General features: G+C 42.6%; 3 protein-coding genes across 3 annotated transcripts; all 3 read left to right on the forward strand.

Moving 5' to 3' along the window:
* The first annotated feature begins 5,303 nt into the window (after positions 1–5,303).
* Positions 5,304–7,700, forward strand: LOC139291738 (protocadherin alpha-8-like). Its single transcript, XM_070913844.1, has one exon. It carries the CDS (start codon positions 5,304–5,306, stop codon positions 7,698–7,700), a length of 2,397 nt encoding a protein of 798 aa, XP_070769945.1.
* Positions 7,701–8,610: 910 nt separating this feature from the next.
* LOC139291739 (protocadherin alpha-3-like) lies at positions 8,611–11,007 on the forward strand. Its single transcript, XM_070913845.1, has one exon. It carries the CDS (start codon positions 8,611–8,613, stop codon positions 11,005–11,007), a length of 2,397 nt encoding a protein of 798 aa, XP_070769946.1.
* A 1,000-nt stretch (positions 11,008–12,007) lies between these two features.
* On the forward strand, positions 12,008–17,897 carry LOC139291740 (uncharacterized). Its single transcript, XM_070913846.1, has 3 exons — positions 12,008–14,389; positions 15,332–15,396; positions 15,461–17,897. The coding sequence occupies exons 1-3, from the start codon at positions 12,008–12,010 to the stop codon at positions 17,895–17,897; spliced, it is 4,884 nt and encodes a 1,627-aa protein (XP_070769947.1).
* The last annotated feature ends 313 nt before the right edge of the window (positions 17,898–18,210 follow it).

Raw genomic sequence — 18,210 nt, forward strand, 5'->3', positions numbered from 1 at the left:
CAGTATTGATCCACGGATAGCGGGTCCTGTCCCATTTTACAATCTGATAAAACACAGCCCATGCCCTCTTCCCCAGTGAAGTGTTTGATTGACAAATCTAGGTTATCCATGCCTGACTATAAAGCTAGATTTATTCTTAATCCCACAAAAAAATTGTTTGGTTCAGACTGTTTCTGTGTGTGAGTGGGAGACAGAGAAAGATAATAAGAGATATAGGGTGTGTTCAGAGACTGTGTGTGTCCTCTGTTGTATTAAATGTTTGTATCAAATGGGTGAATGTGCACATGTGGAAATATATGGATTCCAGTCAAACATAACAATTTTTTTACAGTTTGTATGGTTGTGATTATGGAAAAGCAAATGCCCTGTCCTTGGCATATGGACTGAGTGCTCACAAAGAGGGGTGCGGAGGAGGGGTGTGCAGGGAGGGGCACTGACGGGGGCTGCATCTGCGTCACCATGGATACAAGAGGGGAGATAGTGAATCAATTATGGGTGCTCCCTGTGAGAGCAGTGATCTATCGGACACTGCCTTTGTCTCTAGGCACAATGCTCAGCCAATCAGAGTGTCCATAACAGTCACATTGATTCTAGCTAACCAATCAGGTACCTTTGCTGTTACCAACGCTTGTTGTACATCCTGTTTATTGACAGTTTTGATTAATGGTCTGTTGGTGCAAAGTAAACCATGACTGTGCCACTGTTATCACAACCTTTTGCTGAATTAGATGTTTTTAAAATATAGAATAAAGACACACCTGACGTTCTCACGGAGCTACACTAAACTATATGTGAATGAAATTCATACACAGACACACATCGTTTCACTTTGTTTGTTTCTCTCATCATTTCTATTAGTCGCTCTCACACCTCTCTTACACACACCAACAAACCCTGATCATTCCTCCCTGCAGCTAAAGAGAGACACTGTGATTCATGTTGTACAATGCTTACTATGATTACTGTCAATTCACCGTTACAGCTTCAATAACACACCCCATCTCTGTTGACTTTGTCGTGACTGAAATTGTGATAGGATAGCTATATTATGATCCATTACTAATCATCTGTACACTCACAATTGATGAATGTCCTTATATTTCATGGAAACAATAGCTAGTGTGGGTTCATTGATAGAGAGGCTAAAATAACAAATAAAGTGTAACAGTGTTTCTTTACAATTTTACAAAGTACTGACTAGAAAGTGTATTGACAATACTGGTATGTAAAATGACTACTGAGTTAAAATATAAATTCTACTGTCCTATCTTTCCATTTGGGCAATGATAGCTCATGACAACATCATATAGAACAATCCCTTCGGGAACAATAGCATGCCGTTTGTCATGTCTGTTGTTTTACAGTAGAGTAACTAATTATGTGATTTTTGGGCATCTTTCCAAATGAGTGAACACTGTGTTGGTGCGCCTCTAGTTTTATCTCAAGGGTATGTGCATGCGTGTGTTTGGGCATGCTCCATATTGCTGTGTCCTGGTTTTCATCTTGTTCCGGCTCATGTTTCCCTGGACCCGCCCCTGTCCTACTTACTCCAGAAACCAGTGGAGGCGAGCGCAGATTTGGAAATAAATGATTAAGTGGTAGTTGGATTAAATACTGGAAGTGATTCATCCCCCCACCCTTCTCTCTCTCTCTCTCTCCATCTATCTCTCTGTCTATCAATCACAGATGATGTTATGGAAAACGTCTTTGTGTAACTGTTCATGTGTACCTGTTCGTGTGCATACAAGTGTGAGTCTAGTCATCTAGTAAATGGATAGTATTCCATATTTATACTACTTATGTCTGGGCATGGCTGGAGATCCCGATTTCAGATACAAAACATTTTTAAAATCTCAGTGTCATATGGTAGCTAGGGAGGCATTTCTCACAAGTACATCCCCCTCTATTTTTAGACTTTATCTTCCTAGTGCCGTTCTCCTTCCTCCCTCACTTTTTATTTAATCTGGGTTCCTGTTCTGCAATGTCCCTTCCCTATGTTCCATTTATATTACATTATACCAGTCTTGTTACCTCTTTATCTCCATTCATCCCCTCTGCATTATCAGAGAATCTAAGTAATTAGTGTACTACTGCATTTGGGTGTGGCCACACGGTTTCTAAAATTAAATGCTCTATATCAGAGCTGTTTATCAGAGACCTATGAAGTAGATTCAGCAGCTCAGCACACAAAGAAAAGGCAAAAAGGAACAGATCTGAACAATAAGCATGACATAGTGCTAGACGATAGGTACTGAGTGAAGAAGTAAACATGCACAAGGAGAAGGTTGCCCCCTTGTGCCATGATGAGCTCTACTCCACACAAAAACAGCACAGTGACATCAGTATCTCGTCATATGAGGCAGGTTGTAGTGTGCGGACTGCAGGAGTGGGGGGTGGTCTCTAGGGCCCTGGCCCAGAGAGGCTGCAGTGGGTTGGGCATGGCTGAATGCAAAGGTCAGGCTCTCTGTGAGGTTGTGGGGGTGGAAAGAGAAGCAGGCGCTGCTGCTAAAGTGAATCTGTCATAGTGAATATGCTGCTGCAGTGCTACATTACCAATGCATGAGCAGCCCAACTGCAACTGTGGACAGCTTGGTATGGTATGCATAGGAGTGTGGTTTGTGTGTGTGTGTGTATGTGTATGTGTGTGTGTGTGTGTGTGTCACAATGATGTGATCTGATTCGGTGAAATGAAATGGCTACATGAAAGTGAACACCAGCAGATATAAATGTGAAAGCGGGTAGGAAATCCAGTGTATTACTTTTTATATTATCCCATGCCTTTTGAAAAATAAACCCATAGGCTCCTGCATTGTGTGTGTGTGTTTGTGCGCACATGCATCATGTCTGTGCCTGAGATGGCGTTGCTATGGAGACAAGAGAGCTGTGCAGAAGGAGAGAGGAAAGGGGGGCGGGGGGGGGACTCGCCTTGGAGCACGTTCAGATAGCACCCTTCCCCCATCTACTCACACAGAGATGAACAGTATAGCACACACCCTTATAACACACACACACACACACACTTATTCACAAGCACGCACATATACTTGTGGACTATAATGAAATCATTAGTATGAAGGAGATACAGAAGCTAATTTGGTGACTATGAATGGAGGTAGCCCTTTAATAATGCAGTGAACACGCCTAAAACACTGCTGCTGACTGCTTCCGCCCATGCCGCCCCCCTCCCCTCACCTACCACTCCCTGCTCCCTCTGCCCCTTTGATCACACTGCTCTTGGATCTCCCTACGGTTTCTCCTTCAACTTTATCACGTCATAGGTAAACCACAGACAGAGAAACAGGTTAACAGGCACATGTGTGTTGAACCACTGGATTTATTATTCACAGCTCCCCGTGTTCAGGGAGCAAATGCTGTGTATTTTTCTTAACAACTGTTTATACACTATTAATAATTCAGCAAATTCAATTATCATATCCTCAGGAAATGTGACTTTCATCAATGCACACAAGATTCATGAATAAAAACTGAAATACGGTCTTCATGAAGACTTTAATCAACTAAAACTTGTTTCTGCATTAGTGCATACAGAGCTATTAATGGATTAATTGATCCCGTTGCAGATGGTTCCCAAAGGTGCTGTATCTGGTCTTGGAAGAGGAGGTGATGTGTGTTCAGGATCTTTTATATCTCCATGGCACAATCAGTGTGTCCTCCACATGGCCTAGTGGGCATGCTCAGTAATATGTTCTGACTTTGCTCTCAGGTTAGATTCAGGACTACAGCGTTTGATATCGTTCATATACTGTATGTCAGCTGTGCAGTACTACGTTTGGTAGCTTTGCTTATTATTTATTGGAAATTTGTGACTGGTGTTAATTACACATTTAAATGGTTTGTTTATTTAAGTTACAAAATCAGGCCACAGTGTCAGCAGGTCACAAAGCAGAGTCCCTGGTAAGATTTATGCTTATTAAAAGATACAATCACTTCACAGTGCTGAGTAAGCCGTAGCATCATGTGTGTCATGTTGATTTTATTAGAAAGATAATCCAGACAGAAGGCCTGTAAGGTCGGTGCAGTATAGACAGTGACCTACTAATAAAGCATGAATCATTGAATTTCATCATGGGCTGTCTGGGTCTGACGGCCCAGGTGGTCTTGTGTGCTTGTATGTATGTAAATAACCTACATGTGCATTCTACTCAGTGACCTTGTATACAGGACATGCTATTTTCTCTTGCCATACATTAGGGAAATTGAGCACACAGGTCATTCTTTGTGAGCTATTATTATTATTGCATTTTGGGGTTAACAGATGACTGCGGCTCAGTGTGTGATGGTTATTAATATTTTCAAATCAAATCATGTATCCAACAGAATGGAAATAGGACAGGAGTTTCTGAATCCAGGGCTTAATCCCGGGATTACAAACGAGAGAATGTTCATAAGCTCATGGCTACTGTCTCTGTGGAAATGTGGAGAAACACTAAAATACACCACAGAACACAAACGCCCCTTCTGTGTTCATGCGTGCAGTGGAACAATAGGGTGCAATTAAATGTATTTATTGCCCTGAAGGCTGACAAAACAAAACAAAGAAAAGGAGAAGGGAGTGATGTGGGAAGAAAATGTATGATTTATTTCTACAATTTTTGGCCAGTGTTCAGCCTTCAACTGCACTTAAGCAAATATACAGTTTGTTGTGACTGAAATCATTATGTACACAAGTATGTGGTAATTTGATACCATAATAAAAAAAGACATGAATGGAAGATGAAGGTCTTAACTATTGGGCAAAGATTGGCTGACAATTTATTATAGAGAACCATGGTGCAATTCAGAAATTGTGTGTGTGTGTGTGTGTGTTTGTGGGGGAGCACCATGTTTAAATATGAAGGAAAGCTCTGACACAGTAACGACACATCAGAACAGGCTTTTCATTCAGGTGTGCTGTCCATGGTGCTGAAATGTAATTTCCCGCTCTCTTAGTTGAGTTAGGCTTTTCAGCAGCATACACAATTATCAGTATTATTGGTGTGACCTAATGGCTGCTTAGGAGGAGGCAACATTACATTTTCACTGATGTCTGCATATTGCCTATTTTACCACGTGGCGCCGCTGTTGATCCATCAGAGACAGCGCTACTCTTCGATAGAACTAGGCCCCTCCCGTTTTCAGACGACTGAGACATTTCCTCAGTCTTTGTTTTAAAGAGAGGACGGTGGAACAAACACTACATTTTCCTATCATAAGCGCACTTCGGTTTATATCTTCCATACTACCTAAAATATCAGACCGTGATTGGAAGTTATATTCATGCTTTGTCCATATTGGACAGAAATATGTCGTCGCCTTGTAGATGGAGCTATTTCTGGATATATCTAGGGTTTTTTCTACTGGATTTTTACTGGGAAACGGTGTCTGGGCAGCTCTCATATTCCGTCTCTGAGGAGGTAAACCCGGGGACTCATGTTGGAAATATCGCTAAGGACCTAAACCTTAATTCACAGGACTTGGAATTCCGTATGTTTCAGATTGTTACTGGATCAAAGAGAAAATTCTTCGAGGTAAATCTAAAAACGGGTGTTCTGTATGTCAGTGAGAGGATAGACAGAGAGGAGCTTTGCGCAGAGGAACTTAAATGCTCAGTAAGTGTAGAAGCCGTGATAAATAACCCTTTGAAGCTTTATCGTATTGACGTAGACATTTTAGATGTAAATGACAATGCCCCATTGTTTACGACCAAATTGCAACATTTGTATATCGCAGAAAGTACCTTGCCAGGAGTGAAATTCGCATTATCTGAAGCAACTGATGCAGATGTGGGGAGAAACGGAGTCAGTACTTACAAATTAAGCCAAAATGGACATTTCTCTTTGGCAGTGCACAAAGCAGGAGACAGTGTGTCTGCTGAGTTAGTGTTGCAGAGGGCTTTGGACCGAGAGAAGCAGCCTGTGATCACTATGACACTGACCGCTGTGGATGGAGGGAGTCCTCCGAAATCAGGCACCTCGCAGCTCGTTGTTAATGTTTTAGACAATAATGATAACATTCCCATATTCAGCGAAACGTTATATAAGACAAAAATTCCCGAAAACACGCCACTGGGCAGAATAGTCATGGCTGTGAATGCCACCGACGCAGATGAGGGCCTGAACGGCGAGATTGTGTATTCACTGAGAAGCAAAGATCAAGATCACGTACTCGATATCTTTGAAATTGAAAGTCAGACGGGTGTCATTAAGGTAAAAGGCAATATAGACTTTGAAGAAAAAAAGGCTTTTGAAATACGTGTAGAGGCCAGTGATAAAGGGCAGCCGCCCATGTCTGCTCATAGTAAAGTGCTGGTAGAAGTGGTGGACGAAAATGATAATGCTCCCGAGATCACTGTGACGTCACTACACACCACAGTGAAAGAGGACGCCAGTGTAGGGACCGTAGTGGCCCTGGTGTCAGTCCTCGATAAGGATGGTGGGAAAAACGGTGATGTGAAAATTCAAATAAAAAATAAGGTTCCACTCAAACTCGAAACAAACTACAAAAATTATTATTCTTTGTTAGTTGACGGACCCCTGGACAGAGAGCGTATCTCTAACTACAACGTCACAATGGTCGCCACTGACAAAGGAACCCCGTCACTCTCAAGCACGAGTGTACTTTCTATCCACGTTTCTGATGTCAATGATAACGCACCTCTGTTCCCAGAGCCCATAATTAATGTATACGTAAATGAGAACAGTCCAGTGGGAGCAGTTATTAAAACAGTGACTGCAACTGATGCTGACGTTGACCAGAACAGCAAGGTGAGCTACTCATTTTTAAAAAGTAACAGTAACCCATTACCGGTCTCGACAATGGTGAACATCAACTCAGAGACTGGAGATATAGTCAGCCTGCAGTCTTTTAACTACGAAGAGTTAAAAACGTTCCAGTTTAAAGTTCAGGCCACAGACTCTGGTGTTCCTCCGCTCAGCAGCAACGTGACTGTCAACGTTTGTATCCTGGATGAAAACGACAATAATCCAACTATTCTCGCGCCCTATTCTGAGCACGGCTCCGTGAACAGTGAGAGCATCCCCTATTCTGCTGAAGCGGGATACTTTGTGGCAAAGATCAGGGCTGTAGACGCAGACTCTGGATACAACGCGCTGCTTTCTTATCACCTGTCTGAGCCCAAAGGAAACAACCTCTTCCGGATCGGAACCAGCACCGGAGAAATCAGGACTAAGAGGAGAATGAGTGACAATGACCTGAAAACTCACCCCTTGGTGGTGCTGGTCTCTGATAACGGAGAACCCTCCCTGTCAGCTACTGTGTCTATTGATGTGGTGGTGGTTGAAAGCGCAGCTGACATCCAGACTCAGTTCAGACACGTGCCCATAAAGGAGGAGAGCTTCTCTGATTTAAACCTGTATCTGCTGATCGCCATTGTGTCGGTGTCAGTGATCTTCCTGCTGAGCCTCATCAGTTTAATAGCTGTCAAATGCCACAGGACAGACGGCAGTTTCAGCAGGTACAGCGCCCCGATGATCACCACCCACCCTGACGGGAGCTGGTCTTACTCTAAGTCTACTCAGCAGTATGACGTGTGTTTCAGCTCAGACACGCTGAAGAGTGACGTAGTGGTTTTCCCCGCACCGTTTCCGCCTGTAGATGCGGAGCTGATCAGTATTAATGGAGGAGACACTTTTTCGCGAACTCAGACTTTACCTAATAAAGACAAGGTAAGTAATGCCTGATGTTATTAATCTAAGTAAGAAAACATTGAAAAAGCTCAAATGTTTCATTTTATGTTATTTTATTCTTGAGGACTGCGGCTGAGATCATGTCCCCTCTTGTTACCTTTCTTCTTATAAATAAAGTGAAACTACGTTATAACTTTTCACAGTGTATTTGTATATACGTTTTAAACGTCTATCGGGACACTGGTCAAAGTCACGACAACACTGGATTTAACATAGTAGTAAGTGCAAGCCTCTCAATCACTCATCAGAGAGCACTGCAGTATGTGTATGTCGTTGTCCATGGTGCTGAAATACGCGCCACAGTTTGTTGTGTGCGGTCTGAGGGGGGCAAGACTGAAATTTCATCTACCCCAAATTTTCCTGGTGTTACCAGACATATTCACTTCTTAAAATTATTATATTTTTTGATACGTGATGTGTACCTGATTTCACCACATTTGAAGAAGGTGTCCCTCTCTCGATTACCTTAATTTACAGATTTAGACAGGAATACAGGAAGGCAGTATTGTTAATTTATTTTTCTTATATTTATTCTAGTTTTGTATAAACAAGTATATGTGAATGAGTAAATCAGGGAATTGGACAGCTTTTGGTGTCCTGTGCTTTGTGACTTGTTGGTGATGGTGATTTATCTGTTTCCAGTGGTGAATGTAGTTATTTCAAATGACCACACGGGGACATTGTAGACCATCACATTTTGATGTTCCTCTTGGTTGCTTCAGGCTCCTCCCAGATTCAGAGGATGATGATGTTTCTCGGGGCTTTGTGACAAAGAGACGCAGTGCAAGAATGGATTGTGTGGCCATCATTTTGTCTGTTACCCCTTAAAAACCAAGGAAACTGAATTATTAGACGGGATTTTGGAGATTAGAATCCATATGCTCTGTTGACGGTGGATAAAAACATGTCGACGCGGAGGACACGGAGCCCTTTTGGGATCTATATACTCCTTGTTCTTTTGGATTGTTGCTGGGAGGCGGTGTATGGGCAGCTCTCTTACTCTGTGTCAGAGGAGGTAAACCCGGGGACTTCTGTTGGAAATATCGCTAAAGATCTCAATCTTAATGTCCACGACTTGGAGGCACGTATGTTTCAGATTGTTAACGGATCAAAACGAAAATATTTCGATGTAAATCTGAAAACGGGTTTTCTTTTTGTCAATGAAAGAATCGACCGCGAGGAGCTTTGTGCGAAGGCTACAACATGTACTGTCAATGTAGAGGCCGTGATCAACAATCCACTGAAGCTGTATCGTTTGGAGATTAATATAGTCGATGTAAATGATAATGCACCATATTTCTCTGAGAATTTGCAGTCCCTTAACATAGCTGAAAGTACTGCGCCAGGAGGGAGATTTGGATTCGTTGGGGCGTCAGATGTCGATGTTGGTAAGAATAGTATTAGTGCATACAAGTTAAGTCCGAATGACTATTTTTCTTTAGAGGTTCACAAAGGAGGAGAGAGTGTGTCTGCCGAGCTTGTGCTCCAAAAAGCTTTAGACCGAGAAAAACAAGGTACTATAAAACTTACAGTGACCGCAGTCGACGGCGGAAATCCACCGAAGTCAGGAACGTCTCAAATCAATATAAATGTTTTAGACATTAACGACAATGCTCCGGTTTTCAGCAGTTCTTTATACAAGGCAAAAATTTCTGAGAACTTACCAATAGGTAAAACTGTTATAGTTATGAATGCAACCGACGCAGATGAGGGTTTAAATGCCGAGATAGAATATTCATTGAGAAGTAAAGGCCAGGATCGTGTTTTAGATTTATTTCAAATTGATTCTAAAACAGGTGCACTTTTAGTCAGCGGTAAGATCGACTATGAAGAAAATCCTGCGTTCGAGATTCATGCACAGGCCAGTGACAAAGGCCAGCCTCCGATGTCTGCTCATTGTAAGGTGCTGGTAGAAGTGGTGGACCTAAACGACAACGCTCCTGAGATCACTGTGACGTCACTACTGAACACAGTGAAGGAGGACGCTGAAGTAGGTACTGCTATTGCACTTGTGTCTGTACAGGACAAAGATGGTGGGAAAAACGGTGCAGTAAAAGCTGTCATTGCAAATGATGCTCCCTTTAAATTGGACACAAATTACAAAAACTATTATTCGTTAGTAGTTAATGGTCCGCTTGACAGAGAGACTCAGGCTCAGTACAATGTCACTATCGTAGCGACTGATGAAGGCACTCCACCTCTCTCCAGCACCAACATAGTGACCGTTCATGTTTCTGATGTGAATGACAACCCGCCTCGCTTCTCAGAGCCGCTGATTAATGTTTATGTAAAAGAGAATAGTGCAGTAGGAGCAGTTATTAAAACAGTGACTGCAGCTGATGCTGATATGGATCAAAATGGTCACGTGAGCTATTCTTTTTCACAAAGTAACACTAACTCGTTGCCGTTATCTACAATGGTGAATATCAACTCAGAGACTGGAGATATAGTCAGCCTGCAGTCTTTTAACTACGAGGAATTAAAAACGTTCCAGTTTAAAGTTCAGGCCACAGACTCTGGTGTTCCTCCGCTCAGCAGCAACGTGACTGTCAACGTTTGTATCCTGGATGAAAATGACAATAACCCAACTATTCTCGCGCCCTATTCTGAGCACGGCTCCGTGAACAGTGAGAGCATCCCCTATTCTGCTGAAGCGGGATACTTTGTGGCAAAGATCAGGGCTGTAGACGCAGACTCTGGATACAACGCGCTGCTTTCTTATCACCTGTCTGAGCCCAAAGGAAACAACCTCTTCCGGATCGGAACCAGCACCGGAGAAATCAGGACTAAGAGGAGAATGAGTGACAACGACCTGAAAACTCACCCCTTGGTGGTGCTGGTCTCTGATAACGGAGAACCCTCCCTGTCAGCTACTGTGTCTATTGATGTGGTGGTGGTTGAAAGCGCAGCTGACATCCAGACTCAGTTCAGACACGTGCCCATAAAGGAGGAGAGCTTCTCTGATTTAAACCTGTATCTGCTGATCGCCATTGTGTCGGTGTCAGTGATCTTCCTGCTGAGCCTCATCAGTTTAATAGCTGTCAAATGCCACAGGACAGACGGCAGTTTCAGCAGGTACAGCGCCCCGATGATCACCACCCACCCTGACGGGAGCTGGTCTTACTCTAAGTCTACTCAGCAGTATGACGTGTGTTTCAGCTCAGACACGCTGAAGAGTGACGTAGTGGTTTTCCCCGCACCGTTTCCACCTGTAGATGCGGAGCTGATCAGTATTAACGGAGGAGACACTTTTACCCGGACTCAGACTTTACCTAATAAAGACAAGGTAAGAAAAGTGTGACAAAGCAATAAGTCTCAGTTCACATGATTGTACCATCGAGAGCTGAGGCTGAAAGTATGTCTCTCCGCGTTTTTTCCCTTATACATGAAGTGAAATTAGCTTGTGATAACATTTCCACATTATATTTACAAATGTGTGTTTTGGCTTTCGATTTGTGTTGAAATGTAAAGTGGTACATGAGCCAGATTATTGACAGTATATGAAGTTCATAAGCCTTTCACATCATACAGAAAGAGGAAGTCGTTGTCCATGGTGCTGAAATAAGCACCACAGTGGGTTTGTTGTCTGGGGTCCGGAGAGAGCTATTGATACAAGATGTGAACCCCGTTTCATCACATTTAGGAAAGATATTTCAATAGCTTATTTCATTACCTTCACTTCGTTTTGGAAATTAGGGAAATATAGCAATATTTATTCGCCATCAACAGTTTCGGCTTTATCTTTATCGTGTTTTAATGTTTCACTCGTAATGTGGGCTACGTCTAGTTTTTACTTTGTGTAGCTTTATACTCGGCATATCGGTAGCAGTTGAAGTTCTATTGGTGGCGATGGAAAAAAGAAAATAATAGAAAGAAAGAGAGAAAGAAGGAAAATGTGTGAGATAGAATCATGTCGAATTGCGGTAATTGTGATCTCTTGGCAAAGCTGAACACGATTATATTTGACTTATGAAATTGCACAGTGGGCACAGTTAGTTTCGCTCCACTGTCAGAGGTTGAATGCAGTTATTTTACATCACCACATGGGGACACTGTAGACCATGACATCTAGACGTTATTTCAGGAGGCACAAGACTCCTCCCAGAAACAGAGGAGGAGGAGGATGTTTCTCTGGGCTTTGTTACAAAGAGACGCAGGGCGAGAGAGAAAAGGGTGAAAAACATTTTCCAGCTGGCTGATAAAAATGGGAGAAACTGGATTTTTGTGGTTTCCTTTTATTATGAGAGTTTAACGGGATTGGTTGGACTTGGATTTATGCTTTTTTCGGGTTGGATATAATCATGAATTTCTTAAGCAGAACGAGCCCGTTTCGGATATATCTTGTGGCCGTGCTGCTGAATTATGGCTGGGAAGCGGTATCTGGACAGCTCTCGTATTCCGTATCAGAGGAGGTAAACCTGGGGACTTCTGTTGGAAATATCGCCAGAGATCTAAATCTCAATGTCCAGGATTTAGAGTCTCGTATGTTTCAGATCGTTAGTGGATCAAAGAGAAAATATTTCGATGTAAATCTGAAAACTGGTGTTCTTTATGTCAACGAAAGAATAGACCGGGAAGAGCTTTGTGCGAAAGCTACAACATGTACTGTGAATGTAGAGGCCGTGATCAATGACCCACTGAAGCTTTACCGTTTGGAGATAACTGTACTAGATATAAATGACAACGCACCCGTTTTCTCTGAGCAATTGCAGTCACTTGATATTGCAGAAAATACTTTACCGGGAGTGAAATTTGGACTGATAGAGGCATCGGATTTGGATGTTGGCAAGAACGGTGTTAACACATACAAGCTTAGTACTAATGACTATTTTTCTTTAGAGATTCACAAAGGGGGAGAAAGCGTGTCTGCCGAGTTAGTACTGAAAAAATCTTTAGACCGCGAGCTTGACTCTGTTATAAAACTCACACTGACTGCAGTAGACGGAGGAAATCCCTCCAGATCGGGAACCTCACAAATTATTATCACCGTTTTGGATAATAACGACAATCATCCTGTTTTCAGTAGGTCTTTATACAAAATTCAGATTTCTGAAAACTTGCCAGCAGGGTCTACTGTGATCATTCTGAATGCAACAGACACAGATGAGGGTTTAAACAGCGAAATAGAATATTCTTTGAGAAAAAAAGGTCAGGATCGTGTTTTAGATTTATTTCAAATTGATTCTAAAACAGGTGCACTTTTAGTCAGCGGTAAGATCGACTATGAAGAAAATCCTGCGTTCGAGATTCATGCACAGGCCAGTGACAAAGGCCAGCCTCCGATGTCTGCTCATTGTAAGGTGCTGGTAGAAGTGGTGGACCTAAACGACAACGCTCCTGAGATCACTGTGACGTCACTACTGAACACAGTGAAGGAGGACGCTGAAGTAGGTACTGCTATTGCACTTGTGTCTGTACAGGACAAAGATGGTGGGAAAAACGGTGCAGTAAAAGCTGTCATTGCAAATGATGCTCCCTTTAAATTGGACACAAATTACAAAAACTATTATTCGTTAGTAGTTAATGGTCCGCTTGACAGAGAGACTCAGGCTCAGTACAATGTCACTATCGTAGCGACTGATGAAGGCACTCCACCTCTCTCCAGCACCAACATAGTGACCGTTCATGTTTCTGATGTGAATGACAACCCGCCTCGCTTCTCAGAGCCGCTGATTAATGTTTATGTAAAAGAGAACAGTCCAGTAGGAGCAGTTATTAAAACAGTGACTGCAGCTGATGCTGATATGGATCAAAATGGTCACGTGAGCTATTCTTTTTTACAAAGTAACACTAACTCGTTGCCGTTATCTACAATGGTGAATATCAACTCAGAGACAGGAGATATAGTCAGCCTGCAGTCTTTTAACTACGAGGAGTTAAAAACGTTCCAGTTTAAAGTTCAGGCCACAGACTCTGGTGTTCCTCCGCTCAGCAGCAACGTGACTGTCAACGTTTGTATCCTGGATGAAAATGACAATAACCCAACTATTCTCGCGCCCTATTCTGAGCACGGCTCCGTGAACAGTGAGAGCATCCCCTATTCTGCTGAAGCGGGATACTTTGTGGCAAAGATCAGGGCTGTAGACGCAGACTCTGGATACAACGCGCTGCTTTCTTATCACCTGTCTGAGCCCAAAGGAAACAACCTCTACCGGATCGGAACCAGCACCGGAGAAATCAGGACTAAGAGGAGAATGAGTGACAACGACCTGAAAACTCACCCCTTGGTGGTGCTGGTCTCTGATAACGGAGAACCCTCCCTGTCAGCTACTGTGTCTATTGATGTGGTGGTGGTTGAAAGCGCAGCTGACATCCAGACTCAGTTCAGACACGTGCCCATAAAGGAGGAGAGCTTCTCTGATTTAAACCTGTATCTGCTGATCGCCATTGTGTCGGTGTCAGTGATCTTCCTGCTGAGCCTCATCAGTTTAATAGCTGTCAAATGCCACAGGACAGACGGCAGTTTCAGCAGGTACAGCGCCCCGATGATCACCACCCACCCTGACGGGAGCTGGTTTTACTCTAAGTCTACTCAGCAGTATGACGTGTGTTTCAGCTCAGACACGCTGAAGAGTGACGTAGTGGTTTTCCCCGCACCGTTTCCGCCTGTAGACGCGGAGCTGATCAGTATTAATGGAGGAGACACTTTTACCCGGACTCAGACTTTACCTAATACAGACAAGGTAAGAACATGATGGCATTATGTACTGAGGCATGTTATTATACCACCATAGTGTCGAAAATTGGGTGGGATTGAATACAGTTGCACTTGACGTAGTTTTCAAAGTGGTTTGCGCCATGACACATGGTGACGACAAAATGATGAATAAATAGACTTCAGTTTGAGTTAATATAGAAATAGTTAAAATTACTTGGGTATGTTAATGCAACCTGTTGTAAACGTGTTGATAGATTTGTCAGTAGGTTTGTAACGTGCATGTCACTATCCATGGTGCTGAAAGCACGTTTCTGGCCGCGTGTTGTTTCTAAACAACAGAACAAAAAAAGAAAATGTGCACTTTCATTTGAAAAATGTTGATTGTGAATTTGAATGTTATTCGCAACCACATCTCATAGAAATTACGTTTATATATTGATTAATATCCTTGTCAATAATTATTTTATAACATATATAATACCTTATCAGCAAGGTGGCTCTGAACATTAAATCTTAGCCTTTAGTTTGGTAGTTTTATTTCCTAAAAACATTTTTGTGTGTCTGCGTTTACGTGTATGGCTTGCGTGTAAAGTGATTTTAGTTTGAGTACTTATTAACGTAAACTATCTTGCCGACATGTGCATATTTTCAGTGCCTTCTTCTGTAATCACAACAGACACGTCACTTTGTTGACTGTTTTGGACAACTGTCTCTAAAATTGGTCATATTATTAAAACGACAATGAGGTATAAAATGTTAATGTAAAGAATCAGTATGATAACATGTAGTTGTGCTGAATTTTCCTTGAGATATGGAATTGCGAGGCGGATAGTTAAAGGGTAAATTGAGGGTCTTGCTCATATTGTAATGTGTTGATGTTGAATGTAGTTCTTCCAAGTGTCCACATGGGGACATTGTAGACCATCACATTTGAACTTCGTCTTTGGTGTCTCGGGGCTCCTCCCAGATCGAAATGAAGATGATGTTTCTCGGGCGAATGAAACAAAGAGATTTAGAGGGCGAAAGAGAACGGTGCGATGGACATGTTCTTATTCTAGTGCAAGTCGTTATTCTGTTCATTTGTATTTGAGTGAAGTTATTGTCCATTCTACCTATATGCCTTTTTCTCGATGTATGGAATTATGAATTTGCCGAGCAGAACGAGTTCTGTGTGGATATATCTCTTGGTCGTGCTGCTGGATTGTTGCTGGGAAGCGGTGTCTGGGCAGCTCTCTTACTCCGTCTCAGAGGAGGTAAATCTGGGGACATCTGTCGGAAATATCGCTAAAGATCTGAACCTCAACGTCCAGGATTTGGAGTCCCGCATGTTTCAGATCGTTGCTGGATCAAAGAGAAAATACTTCGAGGTAAATCTAAAGACTGGTGTGCTGTACGTTAATGAGAGAATAGATCGAGAGGAACTCTGCGGAGATGAACCCAAATGTTCACTTAGTGTAGAAGCAGTTATTAACAATCCATTAAAACTGTACCGGATTGAAATTATAATCTTGGATGTTAATGATAATTCCCCATCATTTGTAAGCACGTCCCAGGTAATCGACATTACTGAGAGCACAGCAGCAGGGGCAAAATTTCCTCTGCATCCTGCTGACGATGCAGACGTCGGTAAAAATACTGTAAACACCTACAAGCTGAGCCAGAATGAACACTTCTCTCTCGCTACACATAAAGGAGAGAGTGTATCTCCCGAATTACTGCTTCAGAAAGTTTTAGACAGAGAAAAACAGTCTGTGATTCGACTCATACTGACTGCCATTGATGGAGGAACACCTGCTAAATCTGGAACGATGGTCATTACAGTCAATGTTTTGGACATTAATGATAACGCTCCTGTATTCAGTCAAAGTCTATATAAAGCGAGTGTGTATGAGAATGTAAAGACAGGCACATCGATAATAACACTGAATGCTACGGATTTAGATGCAGGGCAAAATGGACAAGTGTTATATTCATTCAGTAAAGTAGGTCGAGGGAAACAAACTGATCTGTTTGCTATTGATGAAAAAACAGGGACTGTAACAAATAAAAAGAACATCGACTTTGAAGAGAATAATGCTTTTGAGATTCGAGTACAAGCCAGTGATGGAGCTTCCTCACCGATGACCTCACATGCTAAATTATTGATTGAAGTTTTAGACGTCAATGACAATGCACCTGAAATTTCAGTTACGTCACTATTAAACACCGTGAAAGAGGATGCGTCCATTGGCACCGCCATTGCACTTGTTTCAGTATCTGATAAAGACGGAGGGAAAAATGGGATGCTGAACTGTAAGATTTCCAATAATGTCCCTTTTAAATTAGAATCAAATTATAAGAATTACTATTCGTTGGTGGTGGACGGTCCTCTTGACAGAGAGAGCGCATCTCAATATAATATCAGCATCACTGCTACTGATGAGGGCAGCCCCCCACTATCCAGCACGAGCGTTGTTAATGTACACGTCTCGGATGTGAATGATAACAAACCTCTATTCACAGAAAACACAATCAATGTCTATGTGAAAGAAAACAGTCCAGTAGGAGCAGTTATTAAAACTGTTTCAGCAATTGATGCCGACATCGATCAAAATGGTCACGTGAGCTATTCCTTTTCACAAAGTAACACTAACTCGTTGCCGTTATCTACAATGGTGAATATCAACTCAGAGACAGGAGATATAGTCAGCCTGCAGTCTTTTAACTACGAGGAGTTAAAAACGTTCCAGTTTAAAGTTCAGGCCACAGACTCTGGTGTTCCTCCGCTCAGCAGCAACGTGACTGTCAACGTTTGTATCCTGGATGAAAACGACAATAATCCAACTATTCTCGCGCCCTATTCTGAGCACGGCTCCGTGAACAGTGAGAGCATCCCCTATTCTGCTGAAGCGGGATACTTTGTGGCAAAGATCAGGGCTGTAGACGCAGACTCTGGATACAACGCGCTGCTTTCTTATCACCTGTCTGAGCCCAAAGGAAACAACCTCTTCCGGATCGGAACCAGCACCGGAGAAATCAGGACTAAGAGGAGAATGAGTGACAACGACCTGAAAACTCACCCCTTGGTGGTGCTGGTCTCTGATAACGGAGAAGCCTCCCTGTCAGCTACTGTGTCTATTGATGTGGTGGTGGTTGAAAGCGCAGCTGACATCCAGACTCAGTTCAGACACGTGCCCATAAAGGAGGAGAGCTTCTCTGATTTAAACCTGTATCTGCTGATCGCCATTGTGTCGGTGTCAGTGATCTTCCTGCTGAGCCTCATCAGTTTAATAGCTGTCAAATGCCACAGGACAGACGGCAGTTTCAGCAGGTACAGCGCCCCGATGATCACCACCCACCCTGACGGGAGCTGGTCTTACTCTAAGTCTACTCAGCAGTATGACGTGTGTTTCAGCTCAGACACGCTGAAGAGTGACGTAGTGGTTTTCCCCGCACCGTTTCCGCCTGTAGATGCGGAGCTGATCAGTATTAATGGAGGAGACACTTTTACCCGGACTCAGACTTTACCTAATACAGACAAGGTAAGAGAATAGTTACATTAAGTTCTTGTTGCATCAAGGTTATTGAGTTTGTAGGCGGATATCTTAGATTATAGCCTGCTATGATGATGTAGATTGTTTTCTAATTTCATTTACTTTTGGTTTCTGATTCGCATTCTAATGAGTGAGTTGCTATCCGTGGTGCTGAACGCAACTACATGAACGTGTTTTACTGCAGGACCCAGAACACAATTTAAGACAAGGCCGGATATCAGCGCATGGTGTTAATAAATACCTTTTAACATATTTGATAACTTTTGAACAATTCACCACAGATTGCATAATTTATCTTCAAGAAAACACTGTA

The sequence above is a fragment of the Enoplosus armatus genome, chromosome 10 (assembly GCF_043641665.1).
Source record: "Enoplosus armatus isolate fEnoArm2 chromosome 10, fEnoArm2.hap1, whole genome shotgun sequence".
NCBI classification, from domain to species: domain Eukaryota; kingdom Metazoa; phylum Chordata; class Actinopteri; order Centrarchiformes; family Enoplosidae; genus Enoplosus; species Enoplosus armatus.

Coding starts and splice junctions, on each gene's coding strand:
- LOC139291738 (XM_070913844.1), top strand. CDS start 5,304: ATGTCGTCGCCTTGTAGATGGAGCTATTTCTGGATATATCTAGGGTTT.
- LOC139291740 (XM_070913846.1), top strand. CDS start 12,008: ATGAATTTCTTAAGCAGAACGAGCCCGTTTCGGATATATCTTGTGGCC. Junction 14,390..15,331: donor CTTTACCTAATACAGACAAG/GTAAGAACATGA, acceptor GGCTCCTCCCAG/ATCGAAATGAAGATGATGTT. Junction 15,397..15,460: donor TTAGAGGGCGAAAGAGAACG/GTGCGATGGACA, acceptor ATTTGAGTGAAG/TTATTGTCCATTCTACCTAT.
- LOC139291739 (XM_070913845.1), top strand. CDS start 8,611: ATGTCGACGCGGAGGACACGGAGCCCTTTTGGGATCTATATACTCCTT.